This window comes from Mesoplodon bidens (genome assembly GCF_964165515.1).
Source record: "Mesoplodon bidens genome assembly, chromosome: 16".
In the NCBI taxonomy this organism is placed as follows: domain Eukaryota; kingdom Metazoa; phylum Chordata; class Mammalia; order Artiodactyla; family Ziphiidae; genus Mesoplodon; species Mesoplodon bidens.
The window spans coordinates 38,499,371-38,526,658 of record NC_138173.1 but is presented as its reverse complement, the minus strand read 5'-3'; the positions used below and the strand labels follow the sequence as shown (position 1 = coordinate 38,526,658).

The 27,288-nt window shown below is 38.0% G+C and overlaps 1 protein-coding gene across 6 annotated transcripts in view; it reads right to left on the bottom strand.

The window, feature by feature from the left end:
• The window catches only part of NDUFAF6 (NADH:ubiquinone oxidoreductase complex assembly factor 6), a 38,289-nt gene extending 12,241 nt beyond the window's left edge, over positions 1–26,048 (bottom strand). For 3 of the 6 annotated variants that reach the window (XR_014017719.1, XM_081258114.1, XM_081258115.1), the window contains exons 1-4: positions 25,842–26,048; positions 19,833–19,932; positions 7,958–8,080; positions 3,120–3,176 (exon numbers count right to left, since the gene is read on the bottom strand). Coding sequence is in view for 5 of the 6 variants with exons in the window: in XM_081258114.1 (XP_081114240.1) it covers positions 3,120–3,176; positions 7,958–8,080; positions 19,833–19,932; positions 25,842–26,038 (477 nt within the window). In the remaining variant the exon portion in view is untranslated. Of the gene's footprint in view, positions 1–3,119; positions 3,177–7,070; positions 7,235–7,957; positions 8,081–19,828; positions 19,933–25,841 lie in introns of those variants that run through there. The other 3 variants (XM_081258116.1, XM_081258117.1, XM_081258118.1) reach the window with 3 other exon arrangements.
• Between the last annotated feature and the right edge of the window lie 1,240 nt (positions 26,049–27,288).

Here is a 27,288-nt window from a genome sequence, read left to right as displayed (position 1 = left end):
TTGTCTGCTGTAAACATTTTATAAAAATGCAATGATACAATAAGTGGCTTTTTCTATCTGGCTTCTTTCAATTAGCATGTTTTCAAGGTTCATCCATGTTGGCACATCTTTTAGTATCTCATTCCTTTTAATTGAAGAAAATATGAATAATATTCCATCGTATGGATACACACATTTTGTTTATTCATTCAACTATGAGTTGTTCCCACTTTTGGACTATTGTGAATGAACATTTGTGCACAAGTTTTGTGTGGATACGTTTTCATTTCTCATACCAACCTAGGAGTGAAATTGCTAGGTCTATGATAACTCTATGTTTAACTTTCTGAAGAACTGCCAAACAGTTTTTCCAAAGCAGCTGCACCATTTTACATTTCCATCAGCATTGTATGAAGGGTTCCAATTTCTCCACATCCTCACCAACACTCATTATTGTTCATTCTTTTTATTATAGCCATCCTAATTGGTATGAAGTGGTATCTCATTGTGGTTTTGATTTCCATTTCCCTCATGAAAAGATGTTGAGCATCTTTTAAGGTGCTTATTACTCATCTGTATATCTTCCTTGGAGAAATGTTTACTCAGATCCTTTGCCCATGTTTAAGTTGGGTTATTTGTCTTTTTACTGTTGAATTATAAGAGTTCTTTATATATTCTAGATACTAGTCCCTTATCATATATATAACTGGTAAATATTTTCTCCCATTCTGTGGATTGTCTTTTTGCTTTCTTGAAGTTTTTACTTTTGATGAAGTCCAATTATCTATTTTTTTTTTTATTGCTTGTGCTTTTGGTCTCATATCTAAGAAGTCACTGCCCAAGAGAAAGTTAAAAAGATTTATGCCTAGGTTTTCTCCTAAGACTTTTACAGCTTTAACTCTTACATTTAGGTCTTTGATCCATTTTGAGTTAGTTTTTGTACATGGTATGAGGTAGGAGTTCAAATTCATTCTTTTGCATGTGGATATCCAGTTGTCCCAGCATTGCTTGTTGAAAAGGTTATTCTTTCCCCCACTGAATTATCTTCATGCCCTTGTCAAAAATCAGCTGACTATCAATATATAGGTTTACTTCTGGACTCTCAATTCTATTCCATGCCAATATATAGGATCTATATGATCAGTATATATTGATCTATACGTCTATGGCAGGTCAATACTACACAGTTTGATTACTGTAACTTTGTAGTTAAGTCTCAAAATTGCGAAATGTGAGTCCTCCAACTTTGTTCTTCTTTTTCAAGATTCTTTTGATAATTCTGGGTCCCTTGCATTTTCATATGAATTTTAGGATCAGCTTGTCAATTTCTCCAAAAAAGGCAGCTGGAATTTTTATAAGGATTATACTGAATTTTTAGATCAATGCAGGGAGATTGATCCCAGTCCTTTACTTTTAAATATCCCTCCATACAAAAGCCAAATGTTATTTTCCATTAAACAATGGAAAAACTGCTATTTTTTCATTAAGAAAAAAAGAGAGATTTTCCATTATCTCTGTCTTGAGTTCTCAAATTTTCTTTACCTCATGAAAACTGAAGACACCTAAAAATACATTTTCTTAGTACTAATTAATTCTATAGGCCAACTGAGCAATTTTTTACATGTTAAAGTCATTATCTCATTTTTGCTCATATTATTACTACTATAGCCTATGGTTATTAATAGACTGTATCCAAATAAACTAAGTAAACTTACATTTTCAGGACAACAATATGTGATAGATATCAGGCCAACAAGGACACTCAGCCAACAATGTGTCAGAAAGAGTACACAAATCAGCCCAGGTCATCAAGCAATTCGCATGCTTGGTTAGAACTAGAACTTAGTTCTAAGAACTCAGTATAAGATTCCATTTGCTAGAACTGTTGAACTTTCCTTATTCCCTCTATTTGGACAGAGATCCAAGCACTGGCTATGCATAATGATATGTGTACAACTACTCAAGTTTTGATGATATTAAGGAATTATCCATACTTTTTAAATCATATTATAGTTATGTTTTATACAAGTTTTTTTCTCTTTTTTAAAATTTTTATTTTATATTGGAGTATAGTTGATTTACAATGTTGTGTTTAGTTTCAGGCATACAGCAAAGTGATTCAGTTATACATATACATACATCTATTTTCAGACAGTTTTCCCACTTTAGGTTATTACAGAATATTGAGTAGAGTTTCCTGTGCTATACTGTAGGTTCTTGCTGATTATCTGTTTTATATAAGTTTTTATCCTTTCAAGATACATGTATACGTACAGATCAAATAATAACATGTCTGGGGTTTACTTTAAAATAATCTAATAGGGTTTAGGGAGGGAAGTTGGTAGAATATAGATGAAATAACATTGGACATGTATTTATAACTATTAAAGCTGGGTAGGGGCTTCCCTGGTGGCGCAGTGGTTGAGAGTCTGCCTGCTAATGCAGGGGACACGGGTTCGAGCCCTGGTCTGGGAGGATCCCACATGCCACGGAGCAACTAGGCCCGTGAGCCACAACTACTGAGCCTGCGTGTCTGGAGCCTGTGCTCCGCAACAAGAGAGGCCACGATAGTGAGAGGCCCGCACACCGCGATGAAGAGTGGCCCCCGCTCGCCACAACTAGAGAAAGCCCTCGCACAGAAACGAAGACCCAACACAGCAAAAATAAAGAAATAAAATTTAAAAAATAAATAATAAATTAATAAATAAATAAAACCCAATTATAAAGCTATAGTAATCAAGGGAGTATAATTTTTAAAAAATAAATAAATAAATAAATAAATAAATAAAGCTGGGTGACAGACACATGGAAGTATATTACACTATTCTCTCTACTTTTATATAAGCCTGAAAATTTCTGTTTTAAAAACTTTCTGTTTTAAAAAAACAAACTAGTAGAGTGTGGTGTGCACATGCATGCCTCTGCCCGGGTGCCTGTCTTTGCCTGTCTCTAGGTACGGGGGTGGGCGGCTGAGGTGGGTGGCGTGCAGTGATAGAGAATGGATAAAATGTTTAGTACAGTTCTCTAAAAGTTTCCTTCCTCCAAATATTAATACACATACTAAAACATTTCCTCCCTGAAGATTAGCTTAAGGATTAAAAAGGAAGAGAAAACTTAAGACTTGAGCAATTTCAACTTACTCTTTCATCAATGATTTTCATAAGCCATCTTTTAGTCAGATTATGTCTTTTGACAGCCTAAAAAAAACAAGAGTTGTAAGTTTTAGAAAGTACTGGAAATGACTTCTGTAGACCTGAATAACATAAACAAACCAAATACAAAACTAGGTAAGGGGGCTCCCCTGGTGGCACAGTGGTTGAGAGTCCGCCTGCCCATGCAGGGGACACGGGTTCGTGCCCCGGTCCGGGAAGATCCCACATGCCATGGAGCAGCTAGGCCCATGAGCCATGGCCGCTGAGCCTGCGCGTCCAGAGCCTGTGCTCTGCAACAGGAGAGGCCACAATGGTGAGAGGCCCGCGTACCGCAAAAAAAACCCCAAAAAAAACTAGGTAAGGGAGCATTTGTAATAACGCATCACCAGATAGATAGCTATGTTAAAGAACTAGGAAAAAAAGAGAATGTCCCTGGAAAACATTTCAAAACATTTCCAAGTAAGGATAATATATCCAAAACTTTTCCACTAATTTGTCCTTATTTTCTTATATTATTGGTAATTCAGTGATTCCACTTTCAAAACAAAAACGAAACAAGAATTAAGCAGAGCGGAGCTTCTCTGCTATGTGATATGTCCCAACTTCTATGCTTACTTATTACACACAAACTTTTTTCCATAAAAATGAAGACTCTATTTAATGTAAATAAACACTTTCCAAAAAGAAAACAGTAATAAAGCTCCAAAGAAAACCATCTGCAGGGTACAGTGTTATCTTACAAGTAAAGACACTCTAGTAGGAAAGAGAACACCTAGTGCTCAGATCTTGGCCTCTAAAACCACTCCCCACAAAGGAAACAAGAGTCTAGAAAATGGGTGATTCCAGAGCTGGAGCAAGGGAGATTCAAGATGATTCTAGACTATTTTATTGTGCCAGAAAATAGAAAGTGCTGAAAAAAACAATGGGAGGCATGTCAGGACACAGAGGCCAGTTTGAAGGGACTCCCACTGTCCAAATCTGGGACTGTTTGAACACCAAAATAATTAAGTATAGTAATAAGTTATAAACTACTGAAAAAAAACAGGAATTCATGAGTTTATACAATAATTAATAAACAAATAAATAACATAGGAGAGCGAGAGCATTTGCTTATAGTAGAGTGTCAAGTGGTAAATGTGAACAGAGCATCAGAGTTGCGAAATTATCATTCTGCAATCGTAATAGTAAAGACTGGATAAGACAAGAACCATCAATGAATGCAAGAAATTTCACAAGAAGTTGATGAGGAACAGTGTGTTTGCATTGTCTTAAAGTTGATTAGTTACAAGGGGAACTATAATTATACAGTAGATTACACATTGGGGAAACCAGGCAACATCTTGACTGTTAACGAAAATGAACAATGCCAATAAAGGACAGATGGACAAAATGTGTCTCTGGATGTGATACCCTGAGAATACATCACCTATGCAGTACTCTGGCCAAGAATGCATAACCTGAATCATTTAATCATGAGAACACATCAGACAAATCCAAAATGAGGAATGTTCTACTACCAAAAAAAAAAAAGAAAGAAAGAAGGGACTACATTCTTCAAAAATATCAATGTCATAGAAAACAAAGAAAAGCTATGGAAATGTTCCAGATTAAAGTAAGCTAAAAAGACATAACAAAAAAAATACCTGACTGGATCCTACACTGCAGGGGAAAAATACATTAGTGGATATTATTGGGTCAAGTGACAAAATTGGAATATGAGGGCTTCCCTGGTGGCGCAGTGGTTGAGAGACCGCCTGCCGATGCAGGGGACACGGGTTTGTGTCCCGGTCCGGAAAGATCCCACATGCCGCGGAGCGGCTGGGCCCGTGAGCCATGGCTGCTGAGCCTGCGCATCCGGAGCCTGTGCTCCGCAACGGGAGAGGCCACAACAGTGAGAGGCCCGCGTACCGCCAAAAAAAAAAAAATTGAAATATGAATGGAAAATTAGATGAAAAGTGTTATATCAAAGTTAAATTAACTAAAGTCAGTAACTATTCTGGTTATATAAGAGAATGTGTCTATTAGGAAATACTAAAGTATTTAGGGACAAAGGGACATGATGTATGTAACTTATACTCAAATGATTTAAAACACTTATGAGTGTGAAAATATATACAGAGAGAGCATGCTAGCACACATACACTTGAGTGAGCACGCAGAATGATTAACAAATGGGATGAAACGTTAACAACAGGTAAATCTAGGTAAAGGATGTAGAAATGTTCTTATACTATTTTTAATTTTGTAACCTTCCTGGAATTTTGAAGTTATTTCCAAATAAGTTTTTAAAACATTGTTTTCTTACCAAGTCAACACTAAGTATATTTTCACAATAAATAAATATAGTAGTGAAACAAAGTCTTAGGAATATATCCTACGCTTCAACTGAGACTCTAAGATGTCACTGATACTAAAATGTAAAGGCTGACATGCTCATCCGTACACATTTATGTGACAAAGGGTGGATCTGGGGAGAACGGAGTCCACTTTGCCCTACAGGAACTTAACAGAAGCTAAAAGGGCTACATGGAGTTGGTTTCCAAGTGCTCTCAGCATTATTACAATTACATAGCAGGACTCTCTACAGGCCTCTCTCCCCAGTCCCAGGAATCAGCCTGGGATACCTCAGTCATTAGAGTCCTGCTCTTGTTTTATTTGGCACATGTCTGAGTAGGGCAGGACTTGTTTGATCTTTGTAACCACATCATCAAGCACCATTCCTGGCACAGAAATGTACTCAATGAATACTTAACCACTGAAAAGTCAGACTCCTATTTACTCAAGACTGACGCTATAACAGCTGCAGTTCCTTGACCACAAAATATAGCTCTCTTGTCTGATTCTGAAGGAAATCGGAGATCAAGATAAAAAATAAATATTTATAAGAAGCTGAAAACCTGCTGAACAAAACTATGAAAACTTTGAAATAGAAGCCAAATAGAACAAAAACCTTGGCTATAAATATTAGAAATTATAGATATTCAACTATTTTGTACCCTAAAGGCACCAATGAAACAGCGTGGCAAGAATGTACTCTTTGGACAACATGTCACTGTTTCCCTATTTAATCTTCTAAAGAACCTGAAACTCTGCAAAGAATCAACTGAAAGTTTGACTGGACAGTGGTGCAATAAGGGTATGTTCTAACAGAATGGGGAGGGGTAGGGAATATGCAATCAGGACAACTGGTCTGAACACTACCTGCTTCTTTCAAAAACTCATATTAACCTTCAATACCTGTCATATCAGAAAGCTGGTCAGGGACTTCCAGCCAGTGGCACAGTGGTTAAGAATCCGCCTACCAATGCAAGGGAGATGGATTCAATCCCTGGTCCAGGAAAATCCCACATACTGCAGAGCAACTAAGCCCATGTGCCACAACTACTGAGCCTGTGCTCTAGAGCCCGCGAGCCACAACTACTGAGCCCATGCACCTAGAGCCTGTGCTCCGCAACAAGAGAAGCCACTGCAATGAAAAGCCCACGCACCGCAACAAAAAGTAGCCCCCGCTCACCACAACTAGAGGAAGCCCGTGCACAGCAACAGAGACCCAATGCAGCCAAAAATAAATTAATAAATTAAAAAAAAAAGAAAGCTGGTCAACATTAATCAACAGAATTTAAACAGCTATTAAAACTGGACAAATTGGCATACACATAAACATTGTGTAATTCAGATATGTTTTCCAGAATTTTTTTAAGAGAAGCGAAGGCAAGATAAATTTGTGTTAAAGAAATCTCTGACCTTTCACATTATTTCCTGACAAAGGTCAGAATCTTCAGTGCAAGTCTTAGCATAAATCTCTAATGCAGTCAGGTTTGTATATAAAATAAATAAGAGTTTCTGGATTTTTAGAGAAACTTTTTTCTAAACTGAGTCACCCAGGATGAGATTCTTGAAGTGGGATGAATAAAGGTAAACAACTAATCTAATACTCACAAGCTTCCCATCAACTCTTTCTTCTCAGTCCCCAGTGGAGGGGCCTGGCTTTCCATCCTCACTGAGGCTCTGTGAAGTCAATCTGGGGCCCACAAATGGGGCCTGCCTCTGCTGGGGCGCAGACCTGAGAAGAGGCGTACCACCGTCAGGTCTGTCAGTGGCTCCTGTGACGGAAACTATCTTTTGGCATTCATCATATTACAATGGGGACACAGATCAGTGATGAAAGGTACCTAATTCCCTTTCTCTGTTCATAGTTCAGCATATTTCTAAACTGTGCATGGCTGTTTGTGAATGAGGAATCCATACAGCTTTAACGTAAAACTAATTACTAAATACATCTAGTTTACAAATAATACCCTAGCCCATAGGTTTCCATTATCGGACACCTAAAATTCATCAACAAATATGCAATTCTATCAAACTGGACAAGGCAATTTTAGATTTGTGTCTGGACAACGATGAGAGCACATCTCCTGTCACAAAAGATCAATGAGTGATTTTCTACTGCCCAGAGTACGGATTAAAGCACTGGAATAAGGAGCTGCTGGGCAGTCAGACAGAAAATGTACCTGCCACTGCTTCAAAATTTGTAGGATTTAAATTCTGCAATCAAATATGTGGAAAATAACTTATAACATAAAGAGACCAGATTTCTCCTCCTTCCTTTAATAAAGAAATACACTGAAGATGTGTGCAAATGATTCGTGGATGATTTTAAATTCTGTCAAATCTAACATATATCTGAACGTTACATGAGCCTAAAATTATTTTCAGGATAGATTCCCCATTGACACTATCCAAATTGTATGTAACAAAAAGTATGCTCAAATAACATTCTTACAAATGAAAAGTAGGGGTCTTTTTGGGGGGTTGTTTTTTTTTACCTTCCATAGTTCAATGGCCACAGGCTGACGTGGTGGACTGTCACAGTATATATCATCCACAGTTTTTTTCCAAAACTGCATTCTCATCAGTCCAATTGTTTTCTCAGAGACAGAGTCCTTAACCTGTAAATAGTGTTTAAAAACTTTAATAAATGCACTGTTCACAGTCTCAAAAACCAGCATTTGTAACTGCATAATCATATAATTCAGCCAAAAATTAAGTTTCTCTACATTTAATTTTTCCTTGAAGTTATGTATCATTTAAATTATCATCATTATAAGTTTCCTAAGTAAAAGCTACAAATTATTCGGTGCTTATTCAAAAATATTTTCAAGGTCTGCATTCAAAAATAGGAGCAATTCTTCTAGAAAAAAAATTGCAAGAAAAAACAAAGAGAGGGAGGGGGATCATTTCGTTTAAAAGAAATTTAAGAAAGAGATCAACCAGTCACATGTAGACCTATTTGAATCCTAATTTAAAGAGACAGAGACAACTAGGAAAATCTGAACACCAGATGTTTAATGATATTAAGAAATTATTGTTAAATTTTTAATATATAATAATGGTATTGTGGTTATTTTTTTAAGTGAGTTCTTTTGATGCAAACTGAAATATCTGCAGATGGAAAAATTTGAGACTTACTTCAAAATAACCTGGAGGTGGGGATGAGGGGGGTGGGGAGTAAAGATGAGAAAACAAGATTGGCCATGAATTAGTAACAGTTGGAGGTGGGTGATGAGGTATATGGGGGTTCATTATGCTTCTCTCTCTACATATGAATATACTTCATGCTGTATAAGACTGAAGTTTTCCAAAACAAAGTTTTTCAATAATAAGTGGAAAAGAAGAAAAACAATCCTCACTGGGTTAGTGATAGCAAAAATATTTTTGAGTCTGAAGATAAACCTAGGAAATAGAACCAGAGGCTTTTTAGAGGAAGCAGAGAAGGAACTAATATTTATTTATCAAATGTCAACAAGTACCAGGTACTGTAGCAGAGGTTATCTGATCACAATCCTCACAACAAACTCACAGGGTCCTTACGAATACGCCCATTTTACAAACACAGAAATTATGGCTCAAAAAGGTAGAAGTTTATCCCATGCTCTGCATACTCACAGCTCTTATAATGGAACCAGAAGGATATGTAAAAGATTGTGGGAGAGGGGAGGAGTTGACTACAAAGGGACACATAAGGGCTGATGGAATTGCTCTGTATCACGACTCTGGTGGTAAATACATGACTCTAAGCAGTTCTCAAAACCTATAGGACTGTACACCACAAAAAGTGAAATTTATTGTGGTACATTTAAATAAACTCATTTATTCACTAAGTAACTTTTTAAAAGAAGATTATTAGACTCTCTCCCTCACTTACTACTGATTAAGAATGGCGCTGGGTCAAGCAAGAATCACCAATGCATGCTAAATCTAGGAGGTAAATTTTTTATTTTTAATTGAGCTATAGCTGACATATAACAGTATCTTAGTTTCAAGTGTACAACATGATTTGTATATGTATGTATATAGTGAAATGATCACCATAGGTCTAGTTAATATCTATCACCACACATAATTAGGAATTTGTGTATGTTGAGAACTTTCAAGATCTACTCTATTAGCAACTTTCAAACACATAATACAGTATTAGCTGTACATTACATTCCCATGACTTATTTACTTATAACTGGAAGTTTCTACCTTTTGACCACGCTCACCCATTTCACCCATCTCCCACCCACTGCCTCTGACAACCAGCAATCTGTTCTCTGTATCTATGAGTTTGGGGGGGGGGTTGTTTTGCTTTTGTTTTTGTTTTAGATTCCACATATACGTGAGATCATATGGTATTTGCCTTTCTCTAACTTATTTCACTTAGCATAAAGCCCTCAAGGTCCATCTGTGTTGTCACAAATGGCAAGATTTCCTTCTTTTTTATGTCTAAGTAATATTACATTGTGTAGATAATACCATATCTTTATCCAGTCATCCACCAATGGACACTTAGGTGGCTTCCATGTCTTGGTTATTGTAAATAATGTTGCAATGAACAAGGGGGTGCATGTATCTTTTCAAGTTAATATTTTCATTTCCTTTGGATAAATACCCAGAAATGAAATTACTGGATTATATGGTAGTTCTAGTTTTAGTTTTTTGAGGCACCTCCATGCTATTTTCCACAATGGCTGCACCTATTTACACTCCCACCAACAGTGCACAAGGGCTCCCTTTTCTCCACACACTCTACAGCACTTGTTATTTCTTGTCTCTTTGATAACAGCTATCCTAATAGGTGTGAGGGGATATGTCACTGTGGTTCTGATTTGCACTTCTCTGATATTAGTGATGTTGAGCACATTTTTTCATATACCTATTTGCCATATATGAAGTAAATTTTGATGAGGACCATGGTCTTAAAATGTCTCCTCATATTTAACAAGGAAAAAAATGTTAACATCTTGACTAGTGACCAAAATTGGTATCGCCAATAAGAGGCATACAGACATGTAATGCCTCCTTGTGATTCCCTGAGAAGGACATATACCATTTAGGTAGTTAAGCATTAGACTAGATATATATAAATATAATCATGACAAAAAATAAACTCCAAATGAGAAATATTCAATTTTTGAAAAGGAACAATATTGTTTTTAAAATGTCAATGTAATAGAAGACAAAGAAAGGCTGTGGAAATGTTCCAGATTAAAGGAGGCCAAAGAGACATGAAAACTAAATGCAGTACATTATCCTAGATTGCATCCTGTACAGAAGGGTTAAAAAAATGCCATAAAGGACATCATTGAAATCATCTGACAAAACTGGAAACCAGAAGGTAGATTAAATAAGTGAACTGTATCAATCTCAAATTTACTCAAACTGATAACTGTTATGTAAGAGAATATTCTTATGGTAATGAAATGCAGCTCAAGTTTACAGGGATAAGGGCCATGGTGTAGTCAAGTTACTGTAAAATGATTCATAAGAAAAACAGTGCATGTACGTGTGTGCATATTTGTGTGTGTGTGTATACACAGAGACAGAGAGAGAGGGAGAAGGGGAGAGGGGCACAATATGATAAAGCAAATAGGGCAAAATATTAACAAAAGGGTATATGGGTATTTGTACTACTCTTACTTTGGTGTGTGTGAAATTATTTCCAAATAAAAAGTTGTTTTTTTTTTTTTAATGGTCTTGGTGCTGGGTGGGTCTCTTAGCAATGCTTAGTGTTCAGATCCCATGGCATATGGTCTATTCTCAATACAGCATCAAGAATAATCCTTTAAAGAAGATGTGGCATATATATATATATATATATATATATATATATATATCTACACACATATATATACATATATATACACACACAATGGAATATTACTCAGCCATAAAAAAGAATGAAACAATGCCATTTGCAGCTATACAGATGGACCTAGAGATTATCATACTAAATAAAGTAAGTCAGAAAAAAGACAACTACTACTTACCAAAGTGATATCATTTATTTGTGGAATCTAAAATATGATACAAATGAACTTATCTATGAAACAGAAACAAACTCACAGACATAGAGAACAGACTGGTGGTTACCAAGAGGGAGGGATGGATTGGGAGTTTGGGATTAGCAGATGCAAACTATTATATACAGAATGGATAAACAACAAGGTCCTACTGTATAGCACAGGGAACTATATTCAGTATCTTGTAATAAACCATAATGGAAAAGAAAAAATAAATAAATACATTTTTTAAAAAGAGTTAATCCTTTTAGGAGGGAGATCAAGAAGGCAGAGTAGGAGGACACTGAGCCCACCTGCCCCCATGAACACATCAAAAATACATCTACATCGCTGAAATCAACCTGGAAACTGGCAAAAAGGCTCTTCTACAACCAAGGCTGTCAAGAAAGACGCACATGGAGTCAGGGAGGAAGGGAGGAGAACCAGTTAGGTTGGGACCCAGGCCCTTAGCAGGGGACACAGAAGAGGAGGGGGATATCACACACAGGCTCAGGGAACCACCCTGGGAGGCAAGGGGTTTGAGCCACACATCAGGCACCCCAGCCCAAGGGTCTGACACTGGTAACACAATTACCCTTAGCTGGTTTGAAAACCAGTGGGACTTACTAGAGGGCTGTAAGAAACCAAGACTCTGCTTGTGAAAAGTGTGCACACACTTACTTATTCCCGGGAATAGCATGGAGGCTGCGGACTGAAAACTGCCTGCGGCTCTGACCAGCTGCCTGCTCCAGCCTCTCCTGCTCCAGCACTGCTCTCCACTAGGGTGAAGGCTGTCATTGCTAAGGGGAGTGCACACACTTAAAGAAAAGGAAGCCAGCTTGGACCTGACTCTGCCTGACTAGGGTGAAGGCAGCCATTAACAGCATGCACATCAGGCTGCAGGCTGAAAACTGCCTGGGGCTCTGACTGGCTTCCCAGACCATTCCAGCATGCACCCCAGCCTACACCAGGCGCCTGTTCCAGCCCCTCTTGCTCTCGACTAGGACTGAGGTGCCATTGCTAGAGAAGTGCACATGCTTAGAAGGATGGGAACCAGCTCAGATCAATCCTCAGGGCTTGTGCTCCAGCACCTTGGGCGCCAGACCCTACCCAGACAGGATGGTGACTACCACTGGAAGAGCAAAGGAAAAGCCCCAGCTCACACCTGGCTCTGGCTATAGCCCCTTCATCTATAGCCCTACCTCCCACCAAAGTGGTAGCTGCCAGCACAACCCAGGAGAAGACATGACCTATGCTCACTTCAGATCCAGCTCTCCCACCAAAGAGACTGGGCACAAGCAGACTGCATAGGGGCAGTCCCACCCAAGGACACCCCTTCAAGATTGGGACAGGTAACCAATCTTATCACCTAACTCATAGAGACAGAGAAAGTTAAACAATATGAAAAGACAAAGGAATATGTTTCAATTGGAAGAACAAGAAAAAACCCTGAAAAAAACCCTAATGAAACAGACATAAATAATTTACCACATAAAGTATTCAAAGCAATAGTAAAAAGAATGCTAACTAAATTTGAGAAAAGAATAAATGAACACACTGAGAATTTTAACAAGGAACTAGAAAATATTAAAAAGAACCAGTCAGAGATGAAAAATACAATAAATGAAATGAAAAATGCACTAGAAGGAATGAACAGCAGACTAGGTGATAGAGAAGAACACATAAGTGATCTGGAAGAAAGAATAATGGAAATCACCCAATCAGAACAGCAAAAAGAAAAACAAATTTTTAAAAATGAGGATAGTTTAAGGGACCTCTGAGCCAACATCAAGTGTACTAACATTCACATTATAAGGATTCCAGAAGAAGAGTGAGAAAGGGGTAGAAAATGTATTTGATGAAATTATGGCTGAAAACTTCTTGAAGCTGAAGAAGGAAACAGATTTCCAGGTACAGGAAGCACAGAGAGTCCCAAGCAAGATGAACACAAAGAGACCCACACCAGGACACATCATAATTAAAATGGCAAAAGTTAAAGAGAATCTTAGAGGCAGCAAGAGAAAAAAAAAAAAAGAGAGAGAAAGAGAGAACAGCAGAAAAACATACAAGGGAATCCCCCTAAGGCTATCAGCTGATTTTTCTGCAGAAGCTTTGCACGCCATAAGGGAGTGAGTGGCATGATATACTTAAACAGCTGAAAGGAAAAAACCTACAACCTAGGATACTCTGCCCAGGAAGGTTATCTTTCAGAACTGAAAGAGAGATAAAGAACTTCTCAGATAAGGAAAAAACTAAAAGTTTATCATTAGTAAACCAACCTTACAAGAAGTATTAAATGGTCTTCTTTAAGTGGAAAAGAAAAGGCTACAAGAAGTAAGAATTTATAGGGAAAAAAAAAATCCCACTAGTAAAGACAAATCATATAGTAAAGGCTGTGGATCAACCACTTAAATATTAAAGCCAGTATGCAGATTATAAAGCAAAAAAAAAACTGTAAAAGCAACCATAACTACAATAAACAGTAAAGAGACAGACATGAAGATGTAAAATATGACATAAAAAACACAAAGTATGAGGGAGGGGAGTAAAAAAACGTAGATCTTTTAGAATGCATTTTAACTTAAAAGACTATCAGTTTAAGTCACGTAGATATAATTATTGGTCAATGTATATGAACCCCATGGTAACCACAAATCAAAAACCTACAATAGATACACGAAAACCAGTAAGAAACGAACGCAAGCATACTACAAAAGAAAATCATATAACCACAATGGAAGAAACAAAATGAAGAAGAAATTAACAGAGAAGAACTACAAAAACAATTGGAAAACAAGTAATAAAATGGCAATAAGTACATACCTATCAATAATTACTTTAAATGTCAGTGGACTACAATTACTTTAAATGTCAAAAGACACAGGGTGGCTGACTGGATAAAAAAACAAGACCCTTCAACATGCTGCCTACAACAGACTCACTTCAGGGATAAAGACACACACAGAGTGAAAGTGAGGGAATGGAAAAAGATATTTCATGCAAACAGAAATGACAAGAAATCAGGAGTAGCAATACGCATATCAGACAAAATAGACTTTAAAACAAAGGCTATAATAAAAGAAAAAGAAGAGCATTGTATAATGATAAAGGAACCAATACAGCAAGAGGATATAACATTCATTATCATATATGCACGTAATATAGGAACATCTAAATACATAAAGCAAATATCAACAGACATAAAGTGAGAAGCTGACAAAAACACAGTAATAGTAGAAGACTTTAACACCCCACTTACATCAAAGGACAGACAATCCAGAAAGAAAATCAATGAGTAAACAATGGCCTTAAATGACACATCAGACCAGTTAGAATTAATAGATATCTACAGGACATTCCATACAAAAACAGAATACAAATTCTTTTCAAGTGCACATGGAACATTCTCTAGAACAGATCACATGCTAGGCCACAAAACAAGTCGGAAAAAATTTAAGAGGATAGAAATTATATCAAGCATCTTTTCTGACCACAATAGTATGAAACTAGAGATCTATCACAGGAAGAAAAATGGGAAAAACACTAACACATGGAGACTAAAAAACCAATGGGTCAATGAAGAAATCAAAGAGGAAATCAGAAAATACCTCAGGACAAATGAAAATAAAAGCACAACTTTCCAAAATCTATAGGACACACAGCAAAGAAGTTCTAAAAGGAAAGTTTATAGTGATACAGCCCCATCTCAAGAAACAAGAAAAATCTCAAATAAACAACCTAACCTACCATCTAAAGGAATTAGAAAAAGAAGAACAAAGCCCAAAGTCAGCAGAAGGAAAGAAATAATAAAGATCAGAGCAGAAACAAATAAAATAGAGACCAAGAAAAAAAAAAAAGAAAAAAGTTCAATGAAACCAAGAGCTGGTTTTTTGAAAAGATAAACAAAATTGATAAGCCCTTAGCCAAGCTCATTAAGAAAAAGAGAGAGAACCCAAATAAACAAAGTAAGAAATAAAAGAGAAGAAATTACAACTGATATCACAGATACAAAAAAATCAAAAGGGAAAACTATGAACAGTTACATGCCAATAAATTGGACAATCTAGAAGAAATGGATAAATTCCTAGAAACTACAATCTTCTGAAACTAGACCAAAAGAAATAGATAATCTGAACAGACAGATCACTAGTAATGAAATTGAATCAGTAACCAAAAAACTCCCAGCAAACCAAAGTCCAGGACTGGACAGCTTCACAGGGGAATTCAACCAAATACACAAAGAGGAACTAATACCTATCCTTCTCAAACTACTCCAAAGTACTGAAGAGGAGGGAAGATTCCCAGTTATGAGGCCACCATTACCCTGAAACCAAAACTAGACAAAGACACCACAGAAAAAGAAAATTATAGGTCAATATCTCTATTGAATGTAGATGTAAAAATCTTCAACAAAATATTAGCAAACCAAATTCAACAATATGTAAAAAGGATCATACACCATGGCCAAGTGGGATTTACTAAAATGATGAAAGGATGGTTCAATATCCACAAATCAATTAATGTGATACACCATATTAATAAAACAAAGGATAAAAATCACATGATTATCTCAATAGACACAGAAAAAAACATCTGACAAAATTCAACATTCATGCATTCATGATAAAAACTCTCATCAAAGTTGGTATAGAGGAAACATCTCAACATAATAAAGGCCAATTATGACAACCCCATAGCTAACATCATACTCAATGGTGAGAAGTTTCTTCTCTAAAATCAGGAACAAGACAAGGATAACCACTCTCGCCACTTCTATTTAATATGGTATTGAAAGTCCTAGCCACAGCAATTAGACAAGAAAAAGAAATAAAAGGCATTTAAATTGGAAGGTAAGAAGTAAAACTGTCACTATTTGCAGATGACATGATACTATATAAAGAAAACCCTAAAGTCTCCACCAAAAAACTATTAGAACTAAGAAATGAAGTCAATAAAGTTACAGGATATAAAATTAATATACAGAAATTTTTTGCCTTTTTAATACACCAATAATGAACTACAGGAAAGAAAAAGCCAAAAAAAATCCCGTTTAAAATCACATCAGAAAGAATAAAATCCTAGGAATAAATTTAACCAAGGAGGTGAGAGACCTATACTCTGAAAACTAAAAAACACTGATGAAGAAAACTGAAGATAATACAAAGAAATGGAGAGATATCCTATGTCCATGAATTGGAAGAATTAATATTGTTAAAATGTCAATACTACCCAAAGCAATCTACAGATTTAATGTAATTCCTATAAAAATACCCATGACATTTTTCACAGAACTAGAACACATAATCCTAAAATTTATATGGAACCACAAAAGACCCTGAACAGCTGAAGCAATCTTGATAAAAAAGCATAAAGCTGGAGATACCACACTCCTTGATTTCAGACTATACTACAAAGGTATAGTGATCAAGACAGTATGGTACTGGCATTAAAACAGACACATAGATCAGTGGAACAGAATACAGAGCCCAGAAATAAACCCATGCATTTATGGTCAATTAATCTTTGACAAAAGAGGCAAAAATATACAATGGGGAAAGACAATCTCTTCAGTAAGTGGTGCTGAGAAAACTGGACAGCTACATGTAAAAGAATGAAATTAGAACATTTTCTCATACTATATATGAAAATAAACTCAAAATGGATTAAAGACCTAAATGTAAGACTGGACACCATAAAACTCCTAAAAAATAGGCAGATCACCCTCTGACCTATGTCATAGCAATATTTTTTTGGATCTTTCTCCTCAGGCAAAGAAACAAAGGCAAAAATAAACAAACGGGGCCTAATTAAACTTAAAAGCTTTTGCACAGCAAAAGAAACCATCAACAAAGTGGAAAGACTACCTACTGAATGGGAGAAAATATTTGCAAATATTTGCAAATGGTATGTCTGTTGAGGGGTTAATATCCAAAATATATAAACAGCTCATACAACTCAATATCAAAAAAACAAACAGTGCAATTAAAAAATGGGCAGATGACCTGAATAGACACTTTTCCAAAGAAGATATACAGATGGCCAAGAGGTACATGCAAAAATGCTGAACAGCACTAAGCATCAGGGAAATGCACATCAAAACCACAATGAGATATTACCTCACATCTGTCAGAATAGCTGTCATGGAAAAGACCACAAATTAAGAAATGTTGGCATGGATGTGGAGAAAAGGGAGTTCTAGTACACTGTTGGTGGGAATGTAAATTGGTGTACCCACTGTGAAAGCAGTATGGAAGTTCCTCAAAAAACTAAAAATTGAACTACCAAATGATTCAGCAACTCCAATCCTGGATATATATCCAAATTAATCAAAAATAATGTACATTATCACTTGTATGTAGAATCTAAAAAATAACACAAATGAATAAACATAACAACAACAAAAAAAGAGAAGCAGACTCACAGATATAGAGAACAAAGTAGTGGCTACCAGTGGGAAGAGGGATGAGGGGAGAGACAAGACAGGGATAAGGAATTAAGAAGTACAAACTACTATGTATAAAATAAATAAGATACAAGGATATATTGTACAGCACAGGGAATACAACCAATACTTTGTAATAACTTTAAATGGAGTATAATCTCTCAAAAATATTGAACCATGGTTGTACACATTAAACTAATATTGTAAATCAACTATACTTTAATAAAAAAAATTTTTTTAAGGGTAATCCTTTAGAAACATGACAAAGATGTGATGTCTTTCTCTGCTCAGAACCTTCCAATGGTTTTCCATCTCACTCAGAGTAAATGCCAAAGTGATTGAAGTGGTCTCCAAGACCTTACTTTTCTGGCCCAGATACCTCTAACCTAATCTCCTCCCACACTCTCCCTCCTTTCTCTGTTGTGCCACACTGGCCTTCTTGTCTTTGAACACGTCAGGCACACTTACATCTCAGGGCCTTTGCACTTGCTGCTCCTTCTGTCTAGAAGACTCTTCAGCCACGTATCTCACTCCCTTGCCTCCTTCAAATCTTTGCTAAAATGCCACCGTCTCAGTGAGGTTTTTCCTGATCACCCTACTTAAAACAGGAACCCCTGCTATACCTAGCCTTCCCTAACCTCCTTAATTTTTCTGTACAGTATTTACTTGTTCCTTGAATACAGGGACTTTGTATGTTTTATTCAATGCTATAACCCAGTACCTAAAATAGTGCCTAGCATATTTTGGACAATACTTGTTGAATGAATGAATGAACAAGACTGTGTGTACAAAAAAGCAGTAAGACAGACAGCCATCGGGAGATGGAAGTGGCATCTTGTGCAGGGCAGTGGGACCAAGAGGCAGCCAGGTGGACACTGCCTGGAGCGGCACACAGGTGCGAGGCTACCTGCACAGTTGAATTTATTTAAATTAAAAAAAAAAAGGCAAGACATTCCTATAAGGTGACAGAGAATCAGGGAAAATATGGAAGATTTATTTATTAAAAATGGAATTTTAATTATTTTAAAGTTATAATGGAAGATCACATTGGGTACTATTTATTGTTAAATTATGACTGACTTAAGATGCTGAAGTATAGTTTATACCTGAAAAAGGATGAAGTAAAAAAATATAGACCCATGACTTCTAGAAATACACCGAGGACAAACAGCCAGACTCTATTACTCTCTGCAGATTTATAGTGTTTAACCACAATTATGCCTCAGTACTATACTCACATCCTTTCATGTGTTCCTACTTCACGTCCTATCATATTCACCAGAGAGGCTGTGTCAAAACTTATACTCTTGAAGACTCCAAACCCTCCCGTGCTTCCTCACTCTCAATAACTAACCTCTCCATTTCATTTACTGAGAAGATCAACGCAATTCTATCTCAACTCCCTCATTTACATTCTCCATTTCAATTTATCTTATATCAGCACACATTCTTTCCAGTATAAGAAAAAGAAGAGTCGCTCCCTTGTTTGTAATTCTTTAGAAAAAAGTGAGTTAGTATGATATAAGGTCTGGGTTTGCTATAATTGCTTCAATTTCCATTTCACTTTAAAGCTAAAAACTCAATTTAAAAAGTGCTTTGAGGAACTGCTATATACATGTAAATTATGCAAATGTAAAGAATAAGCAGTAATACTCTGATTAACCTATTCAATTAACAGACAAATGTGCAATGTTAATTGCATAGTTTTATAATATCCTTAAAAAAACAAATTCCAGGATGGTCTTTCCAAAAACATTAAGTTCATTAGCTAGTTTTATTCTTGGAATTGAACTGTTAAGCAGGAGAAAGAAATCACCAGCAGAAACCTTAAACACATCTAACATATAAATTACTACTATATTTATTTATTGTTCAGCATTAAACATATTACATCACTATTTTTACAAATAATTTTTAAGGTATTTTAATACCAGCCTGAGCCAGTTCCACATTGAAAGCTCTCAGTGCAAAAGCAGAGCTTCTGGATTCTGCAGGGAGTAGCAGGGAGCATAAATAGCCTTCATAATCTCGTTTCCTATAATAAATAAGCAAAAAAAGATAATTACTTTTCACTTTCCAAACTGCACACAAAAAAATACTGACCAAAATGAACCGAAAACAAGGCTTCAACTCAAAATAGCCCCCAAGTTCCCTATATTTTATATGTTTCTCTACAATTATAAAAAATTTATCTGCTTCCAATCCCAGACCAGTTAAAATGAATAATCAATCTCTATTAATTTATTTTGACTTATATAATATATATATATAATTTTAACTGTTTCAGAATCACTTTGGTTTTAGTAAGAATTCAAATGAGTTACAGATGTAGAAATCAAGAAAACAGTGCCAGCAAGTATTGGTATGAACTCATGGTTTTGAATGCATAGATAAATATATACATAAGACAGAGAGAGAACAATATGGGGGGTGGGGTGGGAGGGTGCGCCTGTGTGTATGCGCACACACTCACAGTTACTTCTATTTCCCTACAGCATCTGCTGACAAAGCCTAGAAACAATGATATCCGCCCCCATACCCGCAGTATCAGTGAACACACCTTGATTTCTCCACTGAAAGAAACTAAGGCTCCTTGAAGGAGTGACTGTCTCCAGGGCTGGTGGAAGGAAAATACCAAATAAGCCTGAAACATCTTCTTGAGCAGAAAGTAAACAAATGTTCAAAGAATGGAGTGACTTGTTAAAAGGACAAAGAAATTGGCTTGATGAAGTTCTATTGGCCAAGTCTGGGACAATTTGAGCATCAAAAAAATAATGACAGTAAGATTGTAACAGGACCCCATCAGCTCATACCAATATAAATGAATGAATAAATGCAAAGAGAAGGAAAAATTTGACAACCAGTACAATGCCAACTGATAAACCTAGAAGACATGAGTGAATTTTTACAATCACCACCTGATAACTATCAAAGTAAAAACTGATTGAAGCAAATATCAATAAATGTCTGAAAATGTTAAACAGGTGAAAGTTTGATAGAAAAAGAATATTTACATAGTATTAAAGTATCTCCTCACAATTATTTGCTAACATTCTTATTAATTTACAAGGGAGAAACCTGAAAGACACTTGAGAACCAAGTAACAAAAAGTTCACTCCACAGTAATAGGATAAATCAACACCATGTGCTTTCTGACATGATACTGAGAAAAGCACAGCATAACTTCTGTAATATTCCTGCAAAAATTGTGTAAATCATGAGTAAACATTAAATAAACCCAAACTGAAAGTCTACAAAGTAGCCTGTCCTGTTCTCTTAAAAAAAAAAAAAAGTCAAGTTCATGAAAGATAAGGAAAGACTGAGAAACTGTTCCAGATTGGAGAAGACTAAAGACACGTGACAACTAAATGTAGCATGTGATCCTGGATATACAGAAGACATAACAGACTAATTAGCAAAATGTCAATGGAGTCTGTGGATTAGATGGTAATAGTGGATCAATTTTAATATCCTGATTTTGATGGTTATACTATGGTTATATGGGAGAGAATCTTTGTGTATTAAAAACACACACCAAAATAATAAGGGGGGTAATGGGGCATCTACATCTTATTCTCAAGTGGTTCAAAACGTTAACAGTGAGGGAATCTGGGTGAAGAGTACATTGGAGCTCTGTGTACTATTTCTGTAGCTTTTATGTGAATTTGAAATTACTTTAAAATGAAAAGTTAAAAAAATATAATCCTTACTATATTCATTCTAGGATGACTTAAGTATAAAGTGCTTACCAGGGCTTCCCTGGTGGCACCGTGGTTAATAATCTGCCTGCCAATGCAGGGGACACGGGCTCGGGCCCTGGTCCGGGAAGATCCCACATGCCGTGGAGCAACTAAGCCCGTGCGCCACCACTACTGAGCCTGCGCTCTGGAGCCCATGAGCCACAGCTACTAAAGCCCATGTGGCACAACTACTGAAGCCCGTGTGCCTCCAGCCCGTGCTCCGCAACAAGAGAGACCACTGCAATGAGATGCCTGCGCACCACAACGAAGAGGAGCCCCCGCTCACCACAACTAGAGAAAAGCCTGTGCGCAGCAACGAAGACCCAGCGCAGCCATACATACATACCTACATAAATAAATATGAAGTGCTTACCAGACTGCCTATTGACAAGGCTACTTTCACTGTAATACACTGGAACCTTAATTTAACAGTATTTCCTATAAAACAGTACTCAGTATAAAATGGGTCCAACCTCATTCCATGGAGTTTAGGTTTGAAATTCAGACTACTCCCACTTTTCAATTGGTTCACACTTCGTCGTGTGGCTAACAGAGAACTTAAACCTTCACAATTCCCCCAACTTCCACATAAACAAACGGAAGAAATCATGAACAGATAGCAGTAACCTTGTTATCACAAGACAGCTCTACTAAAAAATCTCACCATATGCGGTTTCAGCTACAATATGGAGAGTTCAGACAAAGCTTTATAGCTTATAAGTATAAGCTAAATATATACAGATATAAACATTTCTAAATTTTATTTTATTATAAACAGTCTCTAAACTTCAAAAGTGTTTAAAACACGTGAAAGTTAATATGAGACAGTAAGAAAACACTGAATAGGAATCAAACTACAATCTTAATTTCCATTATTCAACTAGTTATTGACAGAAACTTGAAAAATGAGGCTTGATATTCTGTTTCATATCTCCTTAAAAATAACATGTGAGGGGAGGGGGAAGGGTAAGCTGTGACAAAGCGAAAGAGAGGCATGGACATATATACACTACCAAACGTAAGGTAGATAGATAGTGGGAAGCAGCCGCAGAACACAGGGAGATCAGCTCGGTGCTTTGTGACCGCCTGGAGGGGTGGGATGGGGAGGGTGGGAGGGAGGGAGATGCATGAGGGAAGGGATGCGGGAACAGATGTATATGTATGACTGATTCACTTTGTTATAAAGCAGAAACTAATAAAAAAATTAAAAATAAAAAATAAATAAAATAAAAAATAAAAAAAATAATAATAACATGTGAAGTACTTCAAGTTTCTTACACGAAAATGAAAAATGAAGACATAACAGAACGGTAACAGTCTTTGGGAAATAAGATATTCTACACAGCTAATGGTTTACCCTGTTAACAATTTTTAAGATACTTTGGAAATTTTTCTAAACAATATTACCCACTTCTTTACATTAAATAGGATATACTATATAACCATTTCTTCATCAATCAGGATCATTGTTATCAACGTTGATTACTGGTATACAAGGATAACCTATACGCAGCTAACCAAGGTCCAGTTACCTAAGAACTGTTCCAGATAATGCGAAATGCTATGCTAAGATGGCTTTATACAGCAGCCGGGTCAATAACCTTTCATTCATTCATTCATTCAAACATTTATTCAGTGCCTAGCACGTGCCAGGCACTGCGCTAGACACTGAAGATAGGTATAGACTTCAGTCTAGCAGGGAGAGACAGACATATGAGAAGTAAGCATATCTACTGCTAGGACTGCTATGCTAATTCCACGGACCTGTGCCACTGAAGCACAAAAGAAGTGGTTCCTCAGTGAGGCTGGAGAACTGCACTTCCAGATATCACCACTGCCACCTCCTCATCTTATTATAACACTAATCCCAAGGCCTGAGGCGGTGCTCCTCAAACCAAACCCCAAGAAGCCTATGTAAGTTAGGCTTGAGATTTTCCCAGGAACCTTGATTCCTAGAAGATCCTCGGCTGGCTAATCAAATTGTAGCCTAGTATCCTGTCTGATATTTGGAGGCCTTGCATAAGATACATGTCCAAAACAACCTTGCACACACAATTTCGGAGGCCAAATCTTGCAAAGATTAATGGACAATTAGAAGCTAAAAGTTCTAATCTTCCTTTCAAGTTCATTTTGTTTTTATTTTAAACTATTTATTGAGCATTTGTTATGTACCAGCATTTTTATATACACCATGTAATTTAATCCTCAAAACCATGTTATAAAGTAGAAGTAGAAATCTACAAATGATGAAATAGCTGAATCTTAAAGTAATTAACTTTCCCAAGTGACAGGGCTAGGATTAATAAACTCAGATAAGGTCTGCCTGCTGCCTGCTTTTCGATAAATCACTAGAGTCAACAGCCTCCATTCCACTTAAATACCAATATGGACAGATTAAGTGTCTGGCCATTTATAAATATATATTTGAGAAAAGCTGTTATGTGATATCCACAGACTATTTCTAGAAGAATATATAAGAAATTAGTAAGAGTGATTCAACCCTGGATAGGAAAGTTAGGACACCACTGGCGTCAAAGGAAAATTGCACTGAACAAGTGGATATGGATGGTATACGTTTTGGTAACTTAAATGTCTTATCATCAAAAAATGATAACTTAAAAATATATAAGACGGGGCTTCCCTGGTGGCGCAGTGGTTGAGAGTCCGCCTGCTGATGCAGGGGACACGGTTTCGTGCCCCCGTCTGGGAAGATCCCACATGCCGGGGGGCAGCTGGGCTCGTGAGCCATGGCCGCTGAGCCTGCGCGTCCGGAGCCTGTACACACGTACACGTACACACACACACACACACACACACTCTATATGAATATAATCTTTTTGGCTTTTACAATTCTTAATGACCTGATTTCCACTAATGCTACCTTGTTTCTCCTATAAGCAATCAACAAGTAAATAAGGTGGGGTAGGAACACTATTTTTAAAAGTGATTAAAAACGAAACAAAATACTGAAATGCATGGGAATGTTGTCGTTATGCTACATTTTGCTACAATGGAATTCAAAAAAATTGGATATACTAGCCCAATCAAATTCAAGATAGTTTAACTATTCTAGCACTTCTCAGAAGTCCTTGAGACCAGGTACTTTGAGACTTTTTGCCACTGTTACGAATTAAGAGCAGCAAAAGGGCAGCGGGGGCGGGGCCGGGGATGGTGGTGGTAAGCCATTCACTCCTTAAGTCAGGCCTAGATTCCAAGTCAGGCCCCTGCCCACATGTACCAGGTAACCTAATTCATCCAATTTATCCCACAAATGATTAACAGCGACTCCTATGTGCTATACCTTTCGCGTGTTACCAGAATAACTGACTTTATGAGGCTTAGATTCCACTGAACTCAGGTGAATTCCAGAATCTCTCTAAACCTTCATTTCCATGTCTGCTAGATGAGATAATAAAGTGTATACCGTACTCACTGTACCCCTGCTTTGTGCCAGGCATTGTTCTAAATGCTCTAATCCACATAACTGTAAGTGGTAGGTCTACAACTGTTCCCTCATACTTTGTAACGAAAATTAGATAATTTACTTGTAAACTACTTTGCATACTGCCTGACACATAGGAAGAACTCAAAGTTAACTACTGCTTAATTAAAATTAGTTACTAGCCATCTTTCAAATTTTAAAAAGCTATTCATGCAAAGCGTTTAATTAGGTAAAAGTTAAGGCTCAGGCAAGGTGACAGACGAAGGAGTTTGTTTTTTTTGTTTTTTTGTTTTTTTTTTTAATTTAGGGCTGTGTTGGATCTTCATTTCTGTGCGAGGGCTTTCTCTAGCTGTGGCAAGCGGGCGCCACTCCTCATCGCGGTGCGCGGGCCTCTCACTATCGCGGCCTCTCTGGTTGTGGAGCACAGGCTCCAGACGCGCAAGCTCAGTAGTTGTGGCTCACGGGCCTAGTTGCTCCGCGGCATGTGGAATCCCCCTAGACCAGGGCTCGAACCCGTGTCCCCTGCATTAGCAGGCAGACTCTCAACCACTGCGCCACCAGGGAAGCCCGAGACGGAGGAATTTTGCCACAAATTTGTGACCAGTGTGAAAGCTCCTGTTGCCTCACTCCCCCATACACCCGAGCTCACACGCTGAGGGACACAGGGAGGGTGCAGGTCCGCCCCGAGGCCCGCCGCGCCCACCAGGGTCCCTTTCGGCCTGCTCCCCAACCTCCCGGCCGGGGGCAGTCCGGCTCGCTCACCGTAGCAGCTCCAAGCAGTAGCGGTCAGTGCCCGAGGCGCCAGGTCCGCTGACCGCGGCCACGCTCCGCCCGGACCCCGCGGGCTCCGGGAGCCGCCATGCGTGCGCCCACAGGCCCCTGGGCGGCCGGCAGCGGCACAGCCCGGGGACGCCGGGCCGTAGCGGGGCCCACGACGACACCAGCGTGGAGGCCGCCATGACAGGGACGCAGCCGTGCCCTTCGACCCCGCGCTGTTAACGCGCGGACACGCCTCGCCTCGCCACGCCCCGCCACGCCCCCGGCAGCTCTGCCTGCGCACCTCTTAGCGGCGGGAAGGAGGCCGCTGGGCGCCAGTCGGAGATGAGACAGGTGTCGCTGTGGTCCCCTGCATCTGCGCCGCCGCCGCGCTCCTCGGCCTTATAGGTTCCAGAAAGGCCCCGCCTAAATTCGAGGGATCTCGCCCGGGCTCTCCCCCTTCCTTCCAGGTCCTTCTGAAGATGTATTGATACTTATCGAGGCAGTAGGAAAGAGAATAATTTGACAGTTTACTAGGTTGATTTATAACTTTTAAACCTTTATTCACATGGTATATGAGCCTCCTTTGGCACTCTTACCATCAGGCCCCTCAAATATTATAGTTGGGTCTAGTTGCCACGACCTGACTTGGTCCAAGCCAGCAGCTGCCTACATCTGGATCCCAGTAACACCTCCTGCCTCCAGATTTGACCAGATTTTTCGCGCTGCAGCCACACTTGTTCTTTCCAAAGGGTGCCTCTGATCATGGCCCCTCCCTGCTTGACCAGTTTTACTGCGTATTGGATAAAGCTTCAACACGATAGTAGCCTCTTTTTACCTTTCAGCCTCAACCCTAGCTATCTGCATTTGTGACTCCATTTTAATGTTTCTCCTTAAACCTATGGGAGAGTACTCTGTTGTCTGAACCTAAGAACTCCAGCCAATTCACCCTGCTTTGGTTTTACTCCCTGACACTGGCCCTCTTCAGCCTATGCAGGACCTCAGTCCCTCCTGCATAATATTCTCTTTTCTCTCTGGGCTTCTGTCCTTTAGTTCTGACAGACACACACTAGTGTTTCTGATACCAAAGTTTAATAAACCTGCTCAATTTAAAAAAGTCATTTATCTACATCTCTAGTTCTGGTCTCCTGCCTAGCTGGACTTTTCCATCTCCACATATTGCCATTACTTCAAAGTATATGTCTAAAAACCAAATTAAACTAACTCCTCTTCTTAGTCTTTTTATCTGGACAGTGTCCCCCTTCTCACAACCAGGGGAAACACTTTGGAGTCACCATTACCTCTTCCTGCTTCTGTATCTAGTGTTATCTAACTTGTCAGGTCCTGTCAATTCGTTTTTCTTCATATACTCACATCCATGGCAGCATAACTTGTGCAAAACTACCTGGATTCAGATCCTGGTTCTACCTCCTACTATCACTGTGACCTCGGG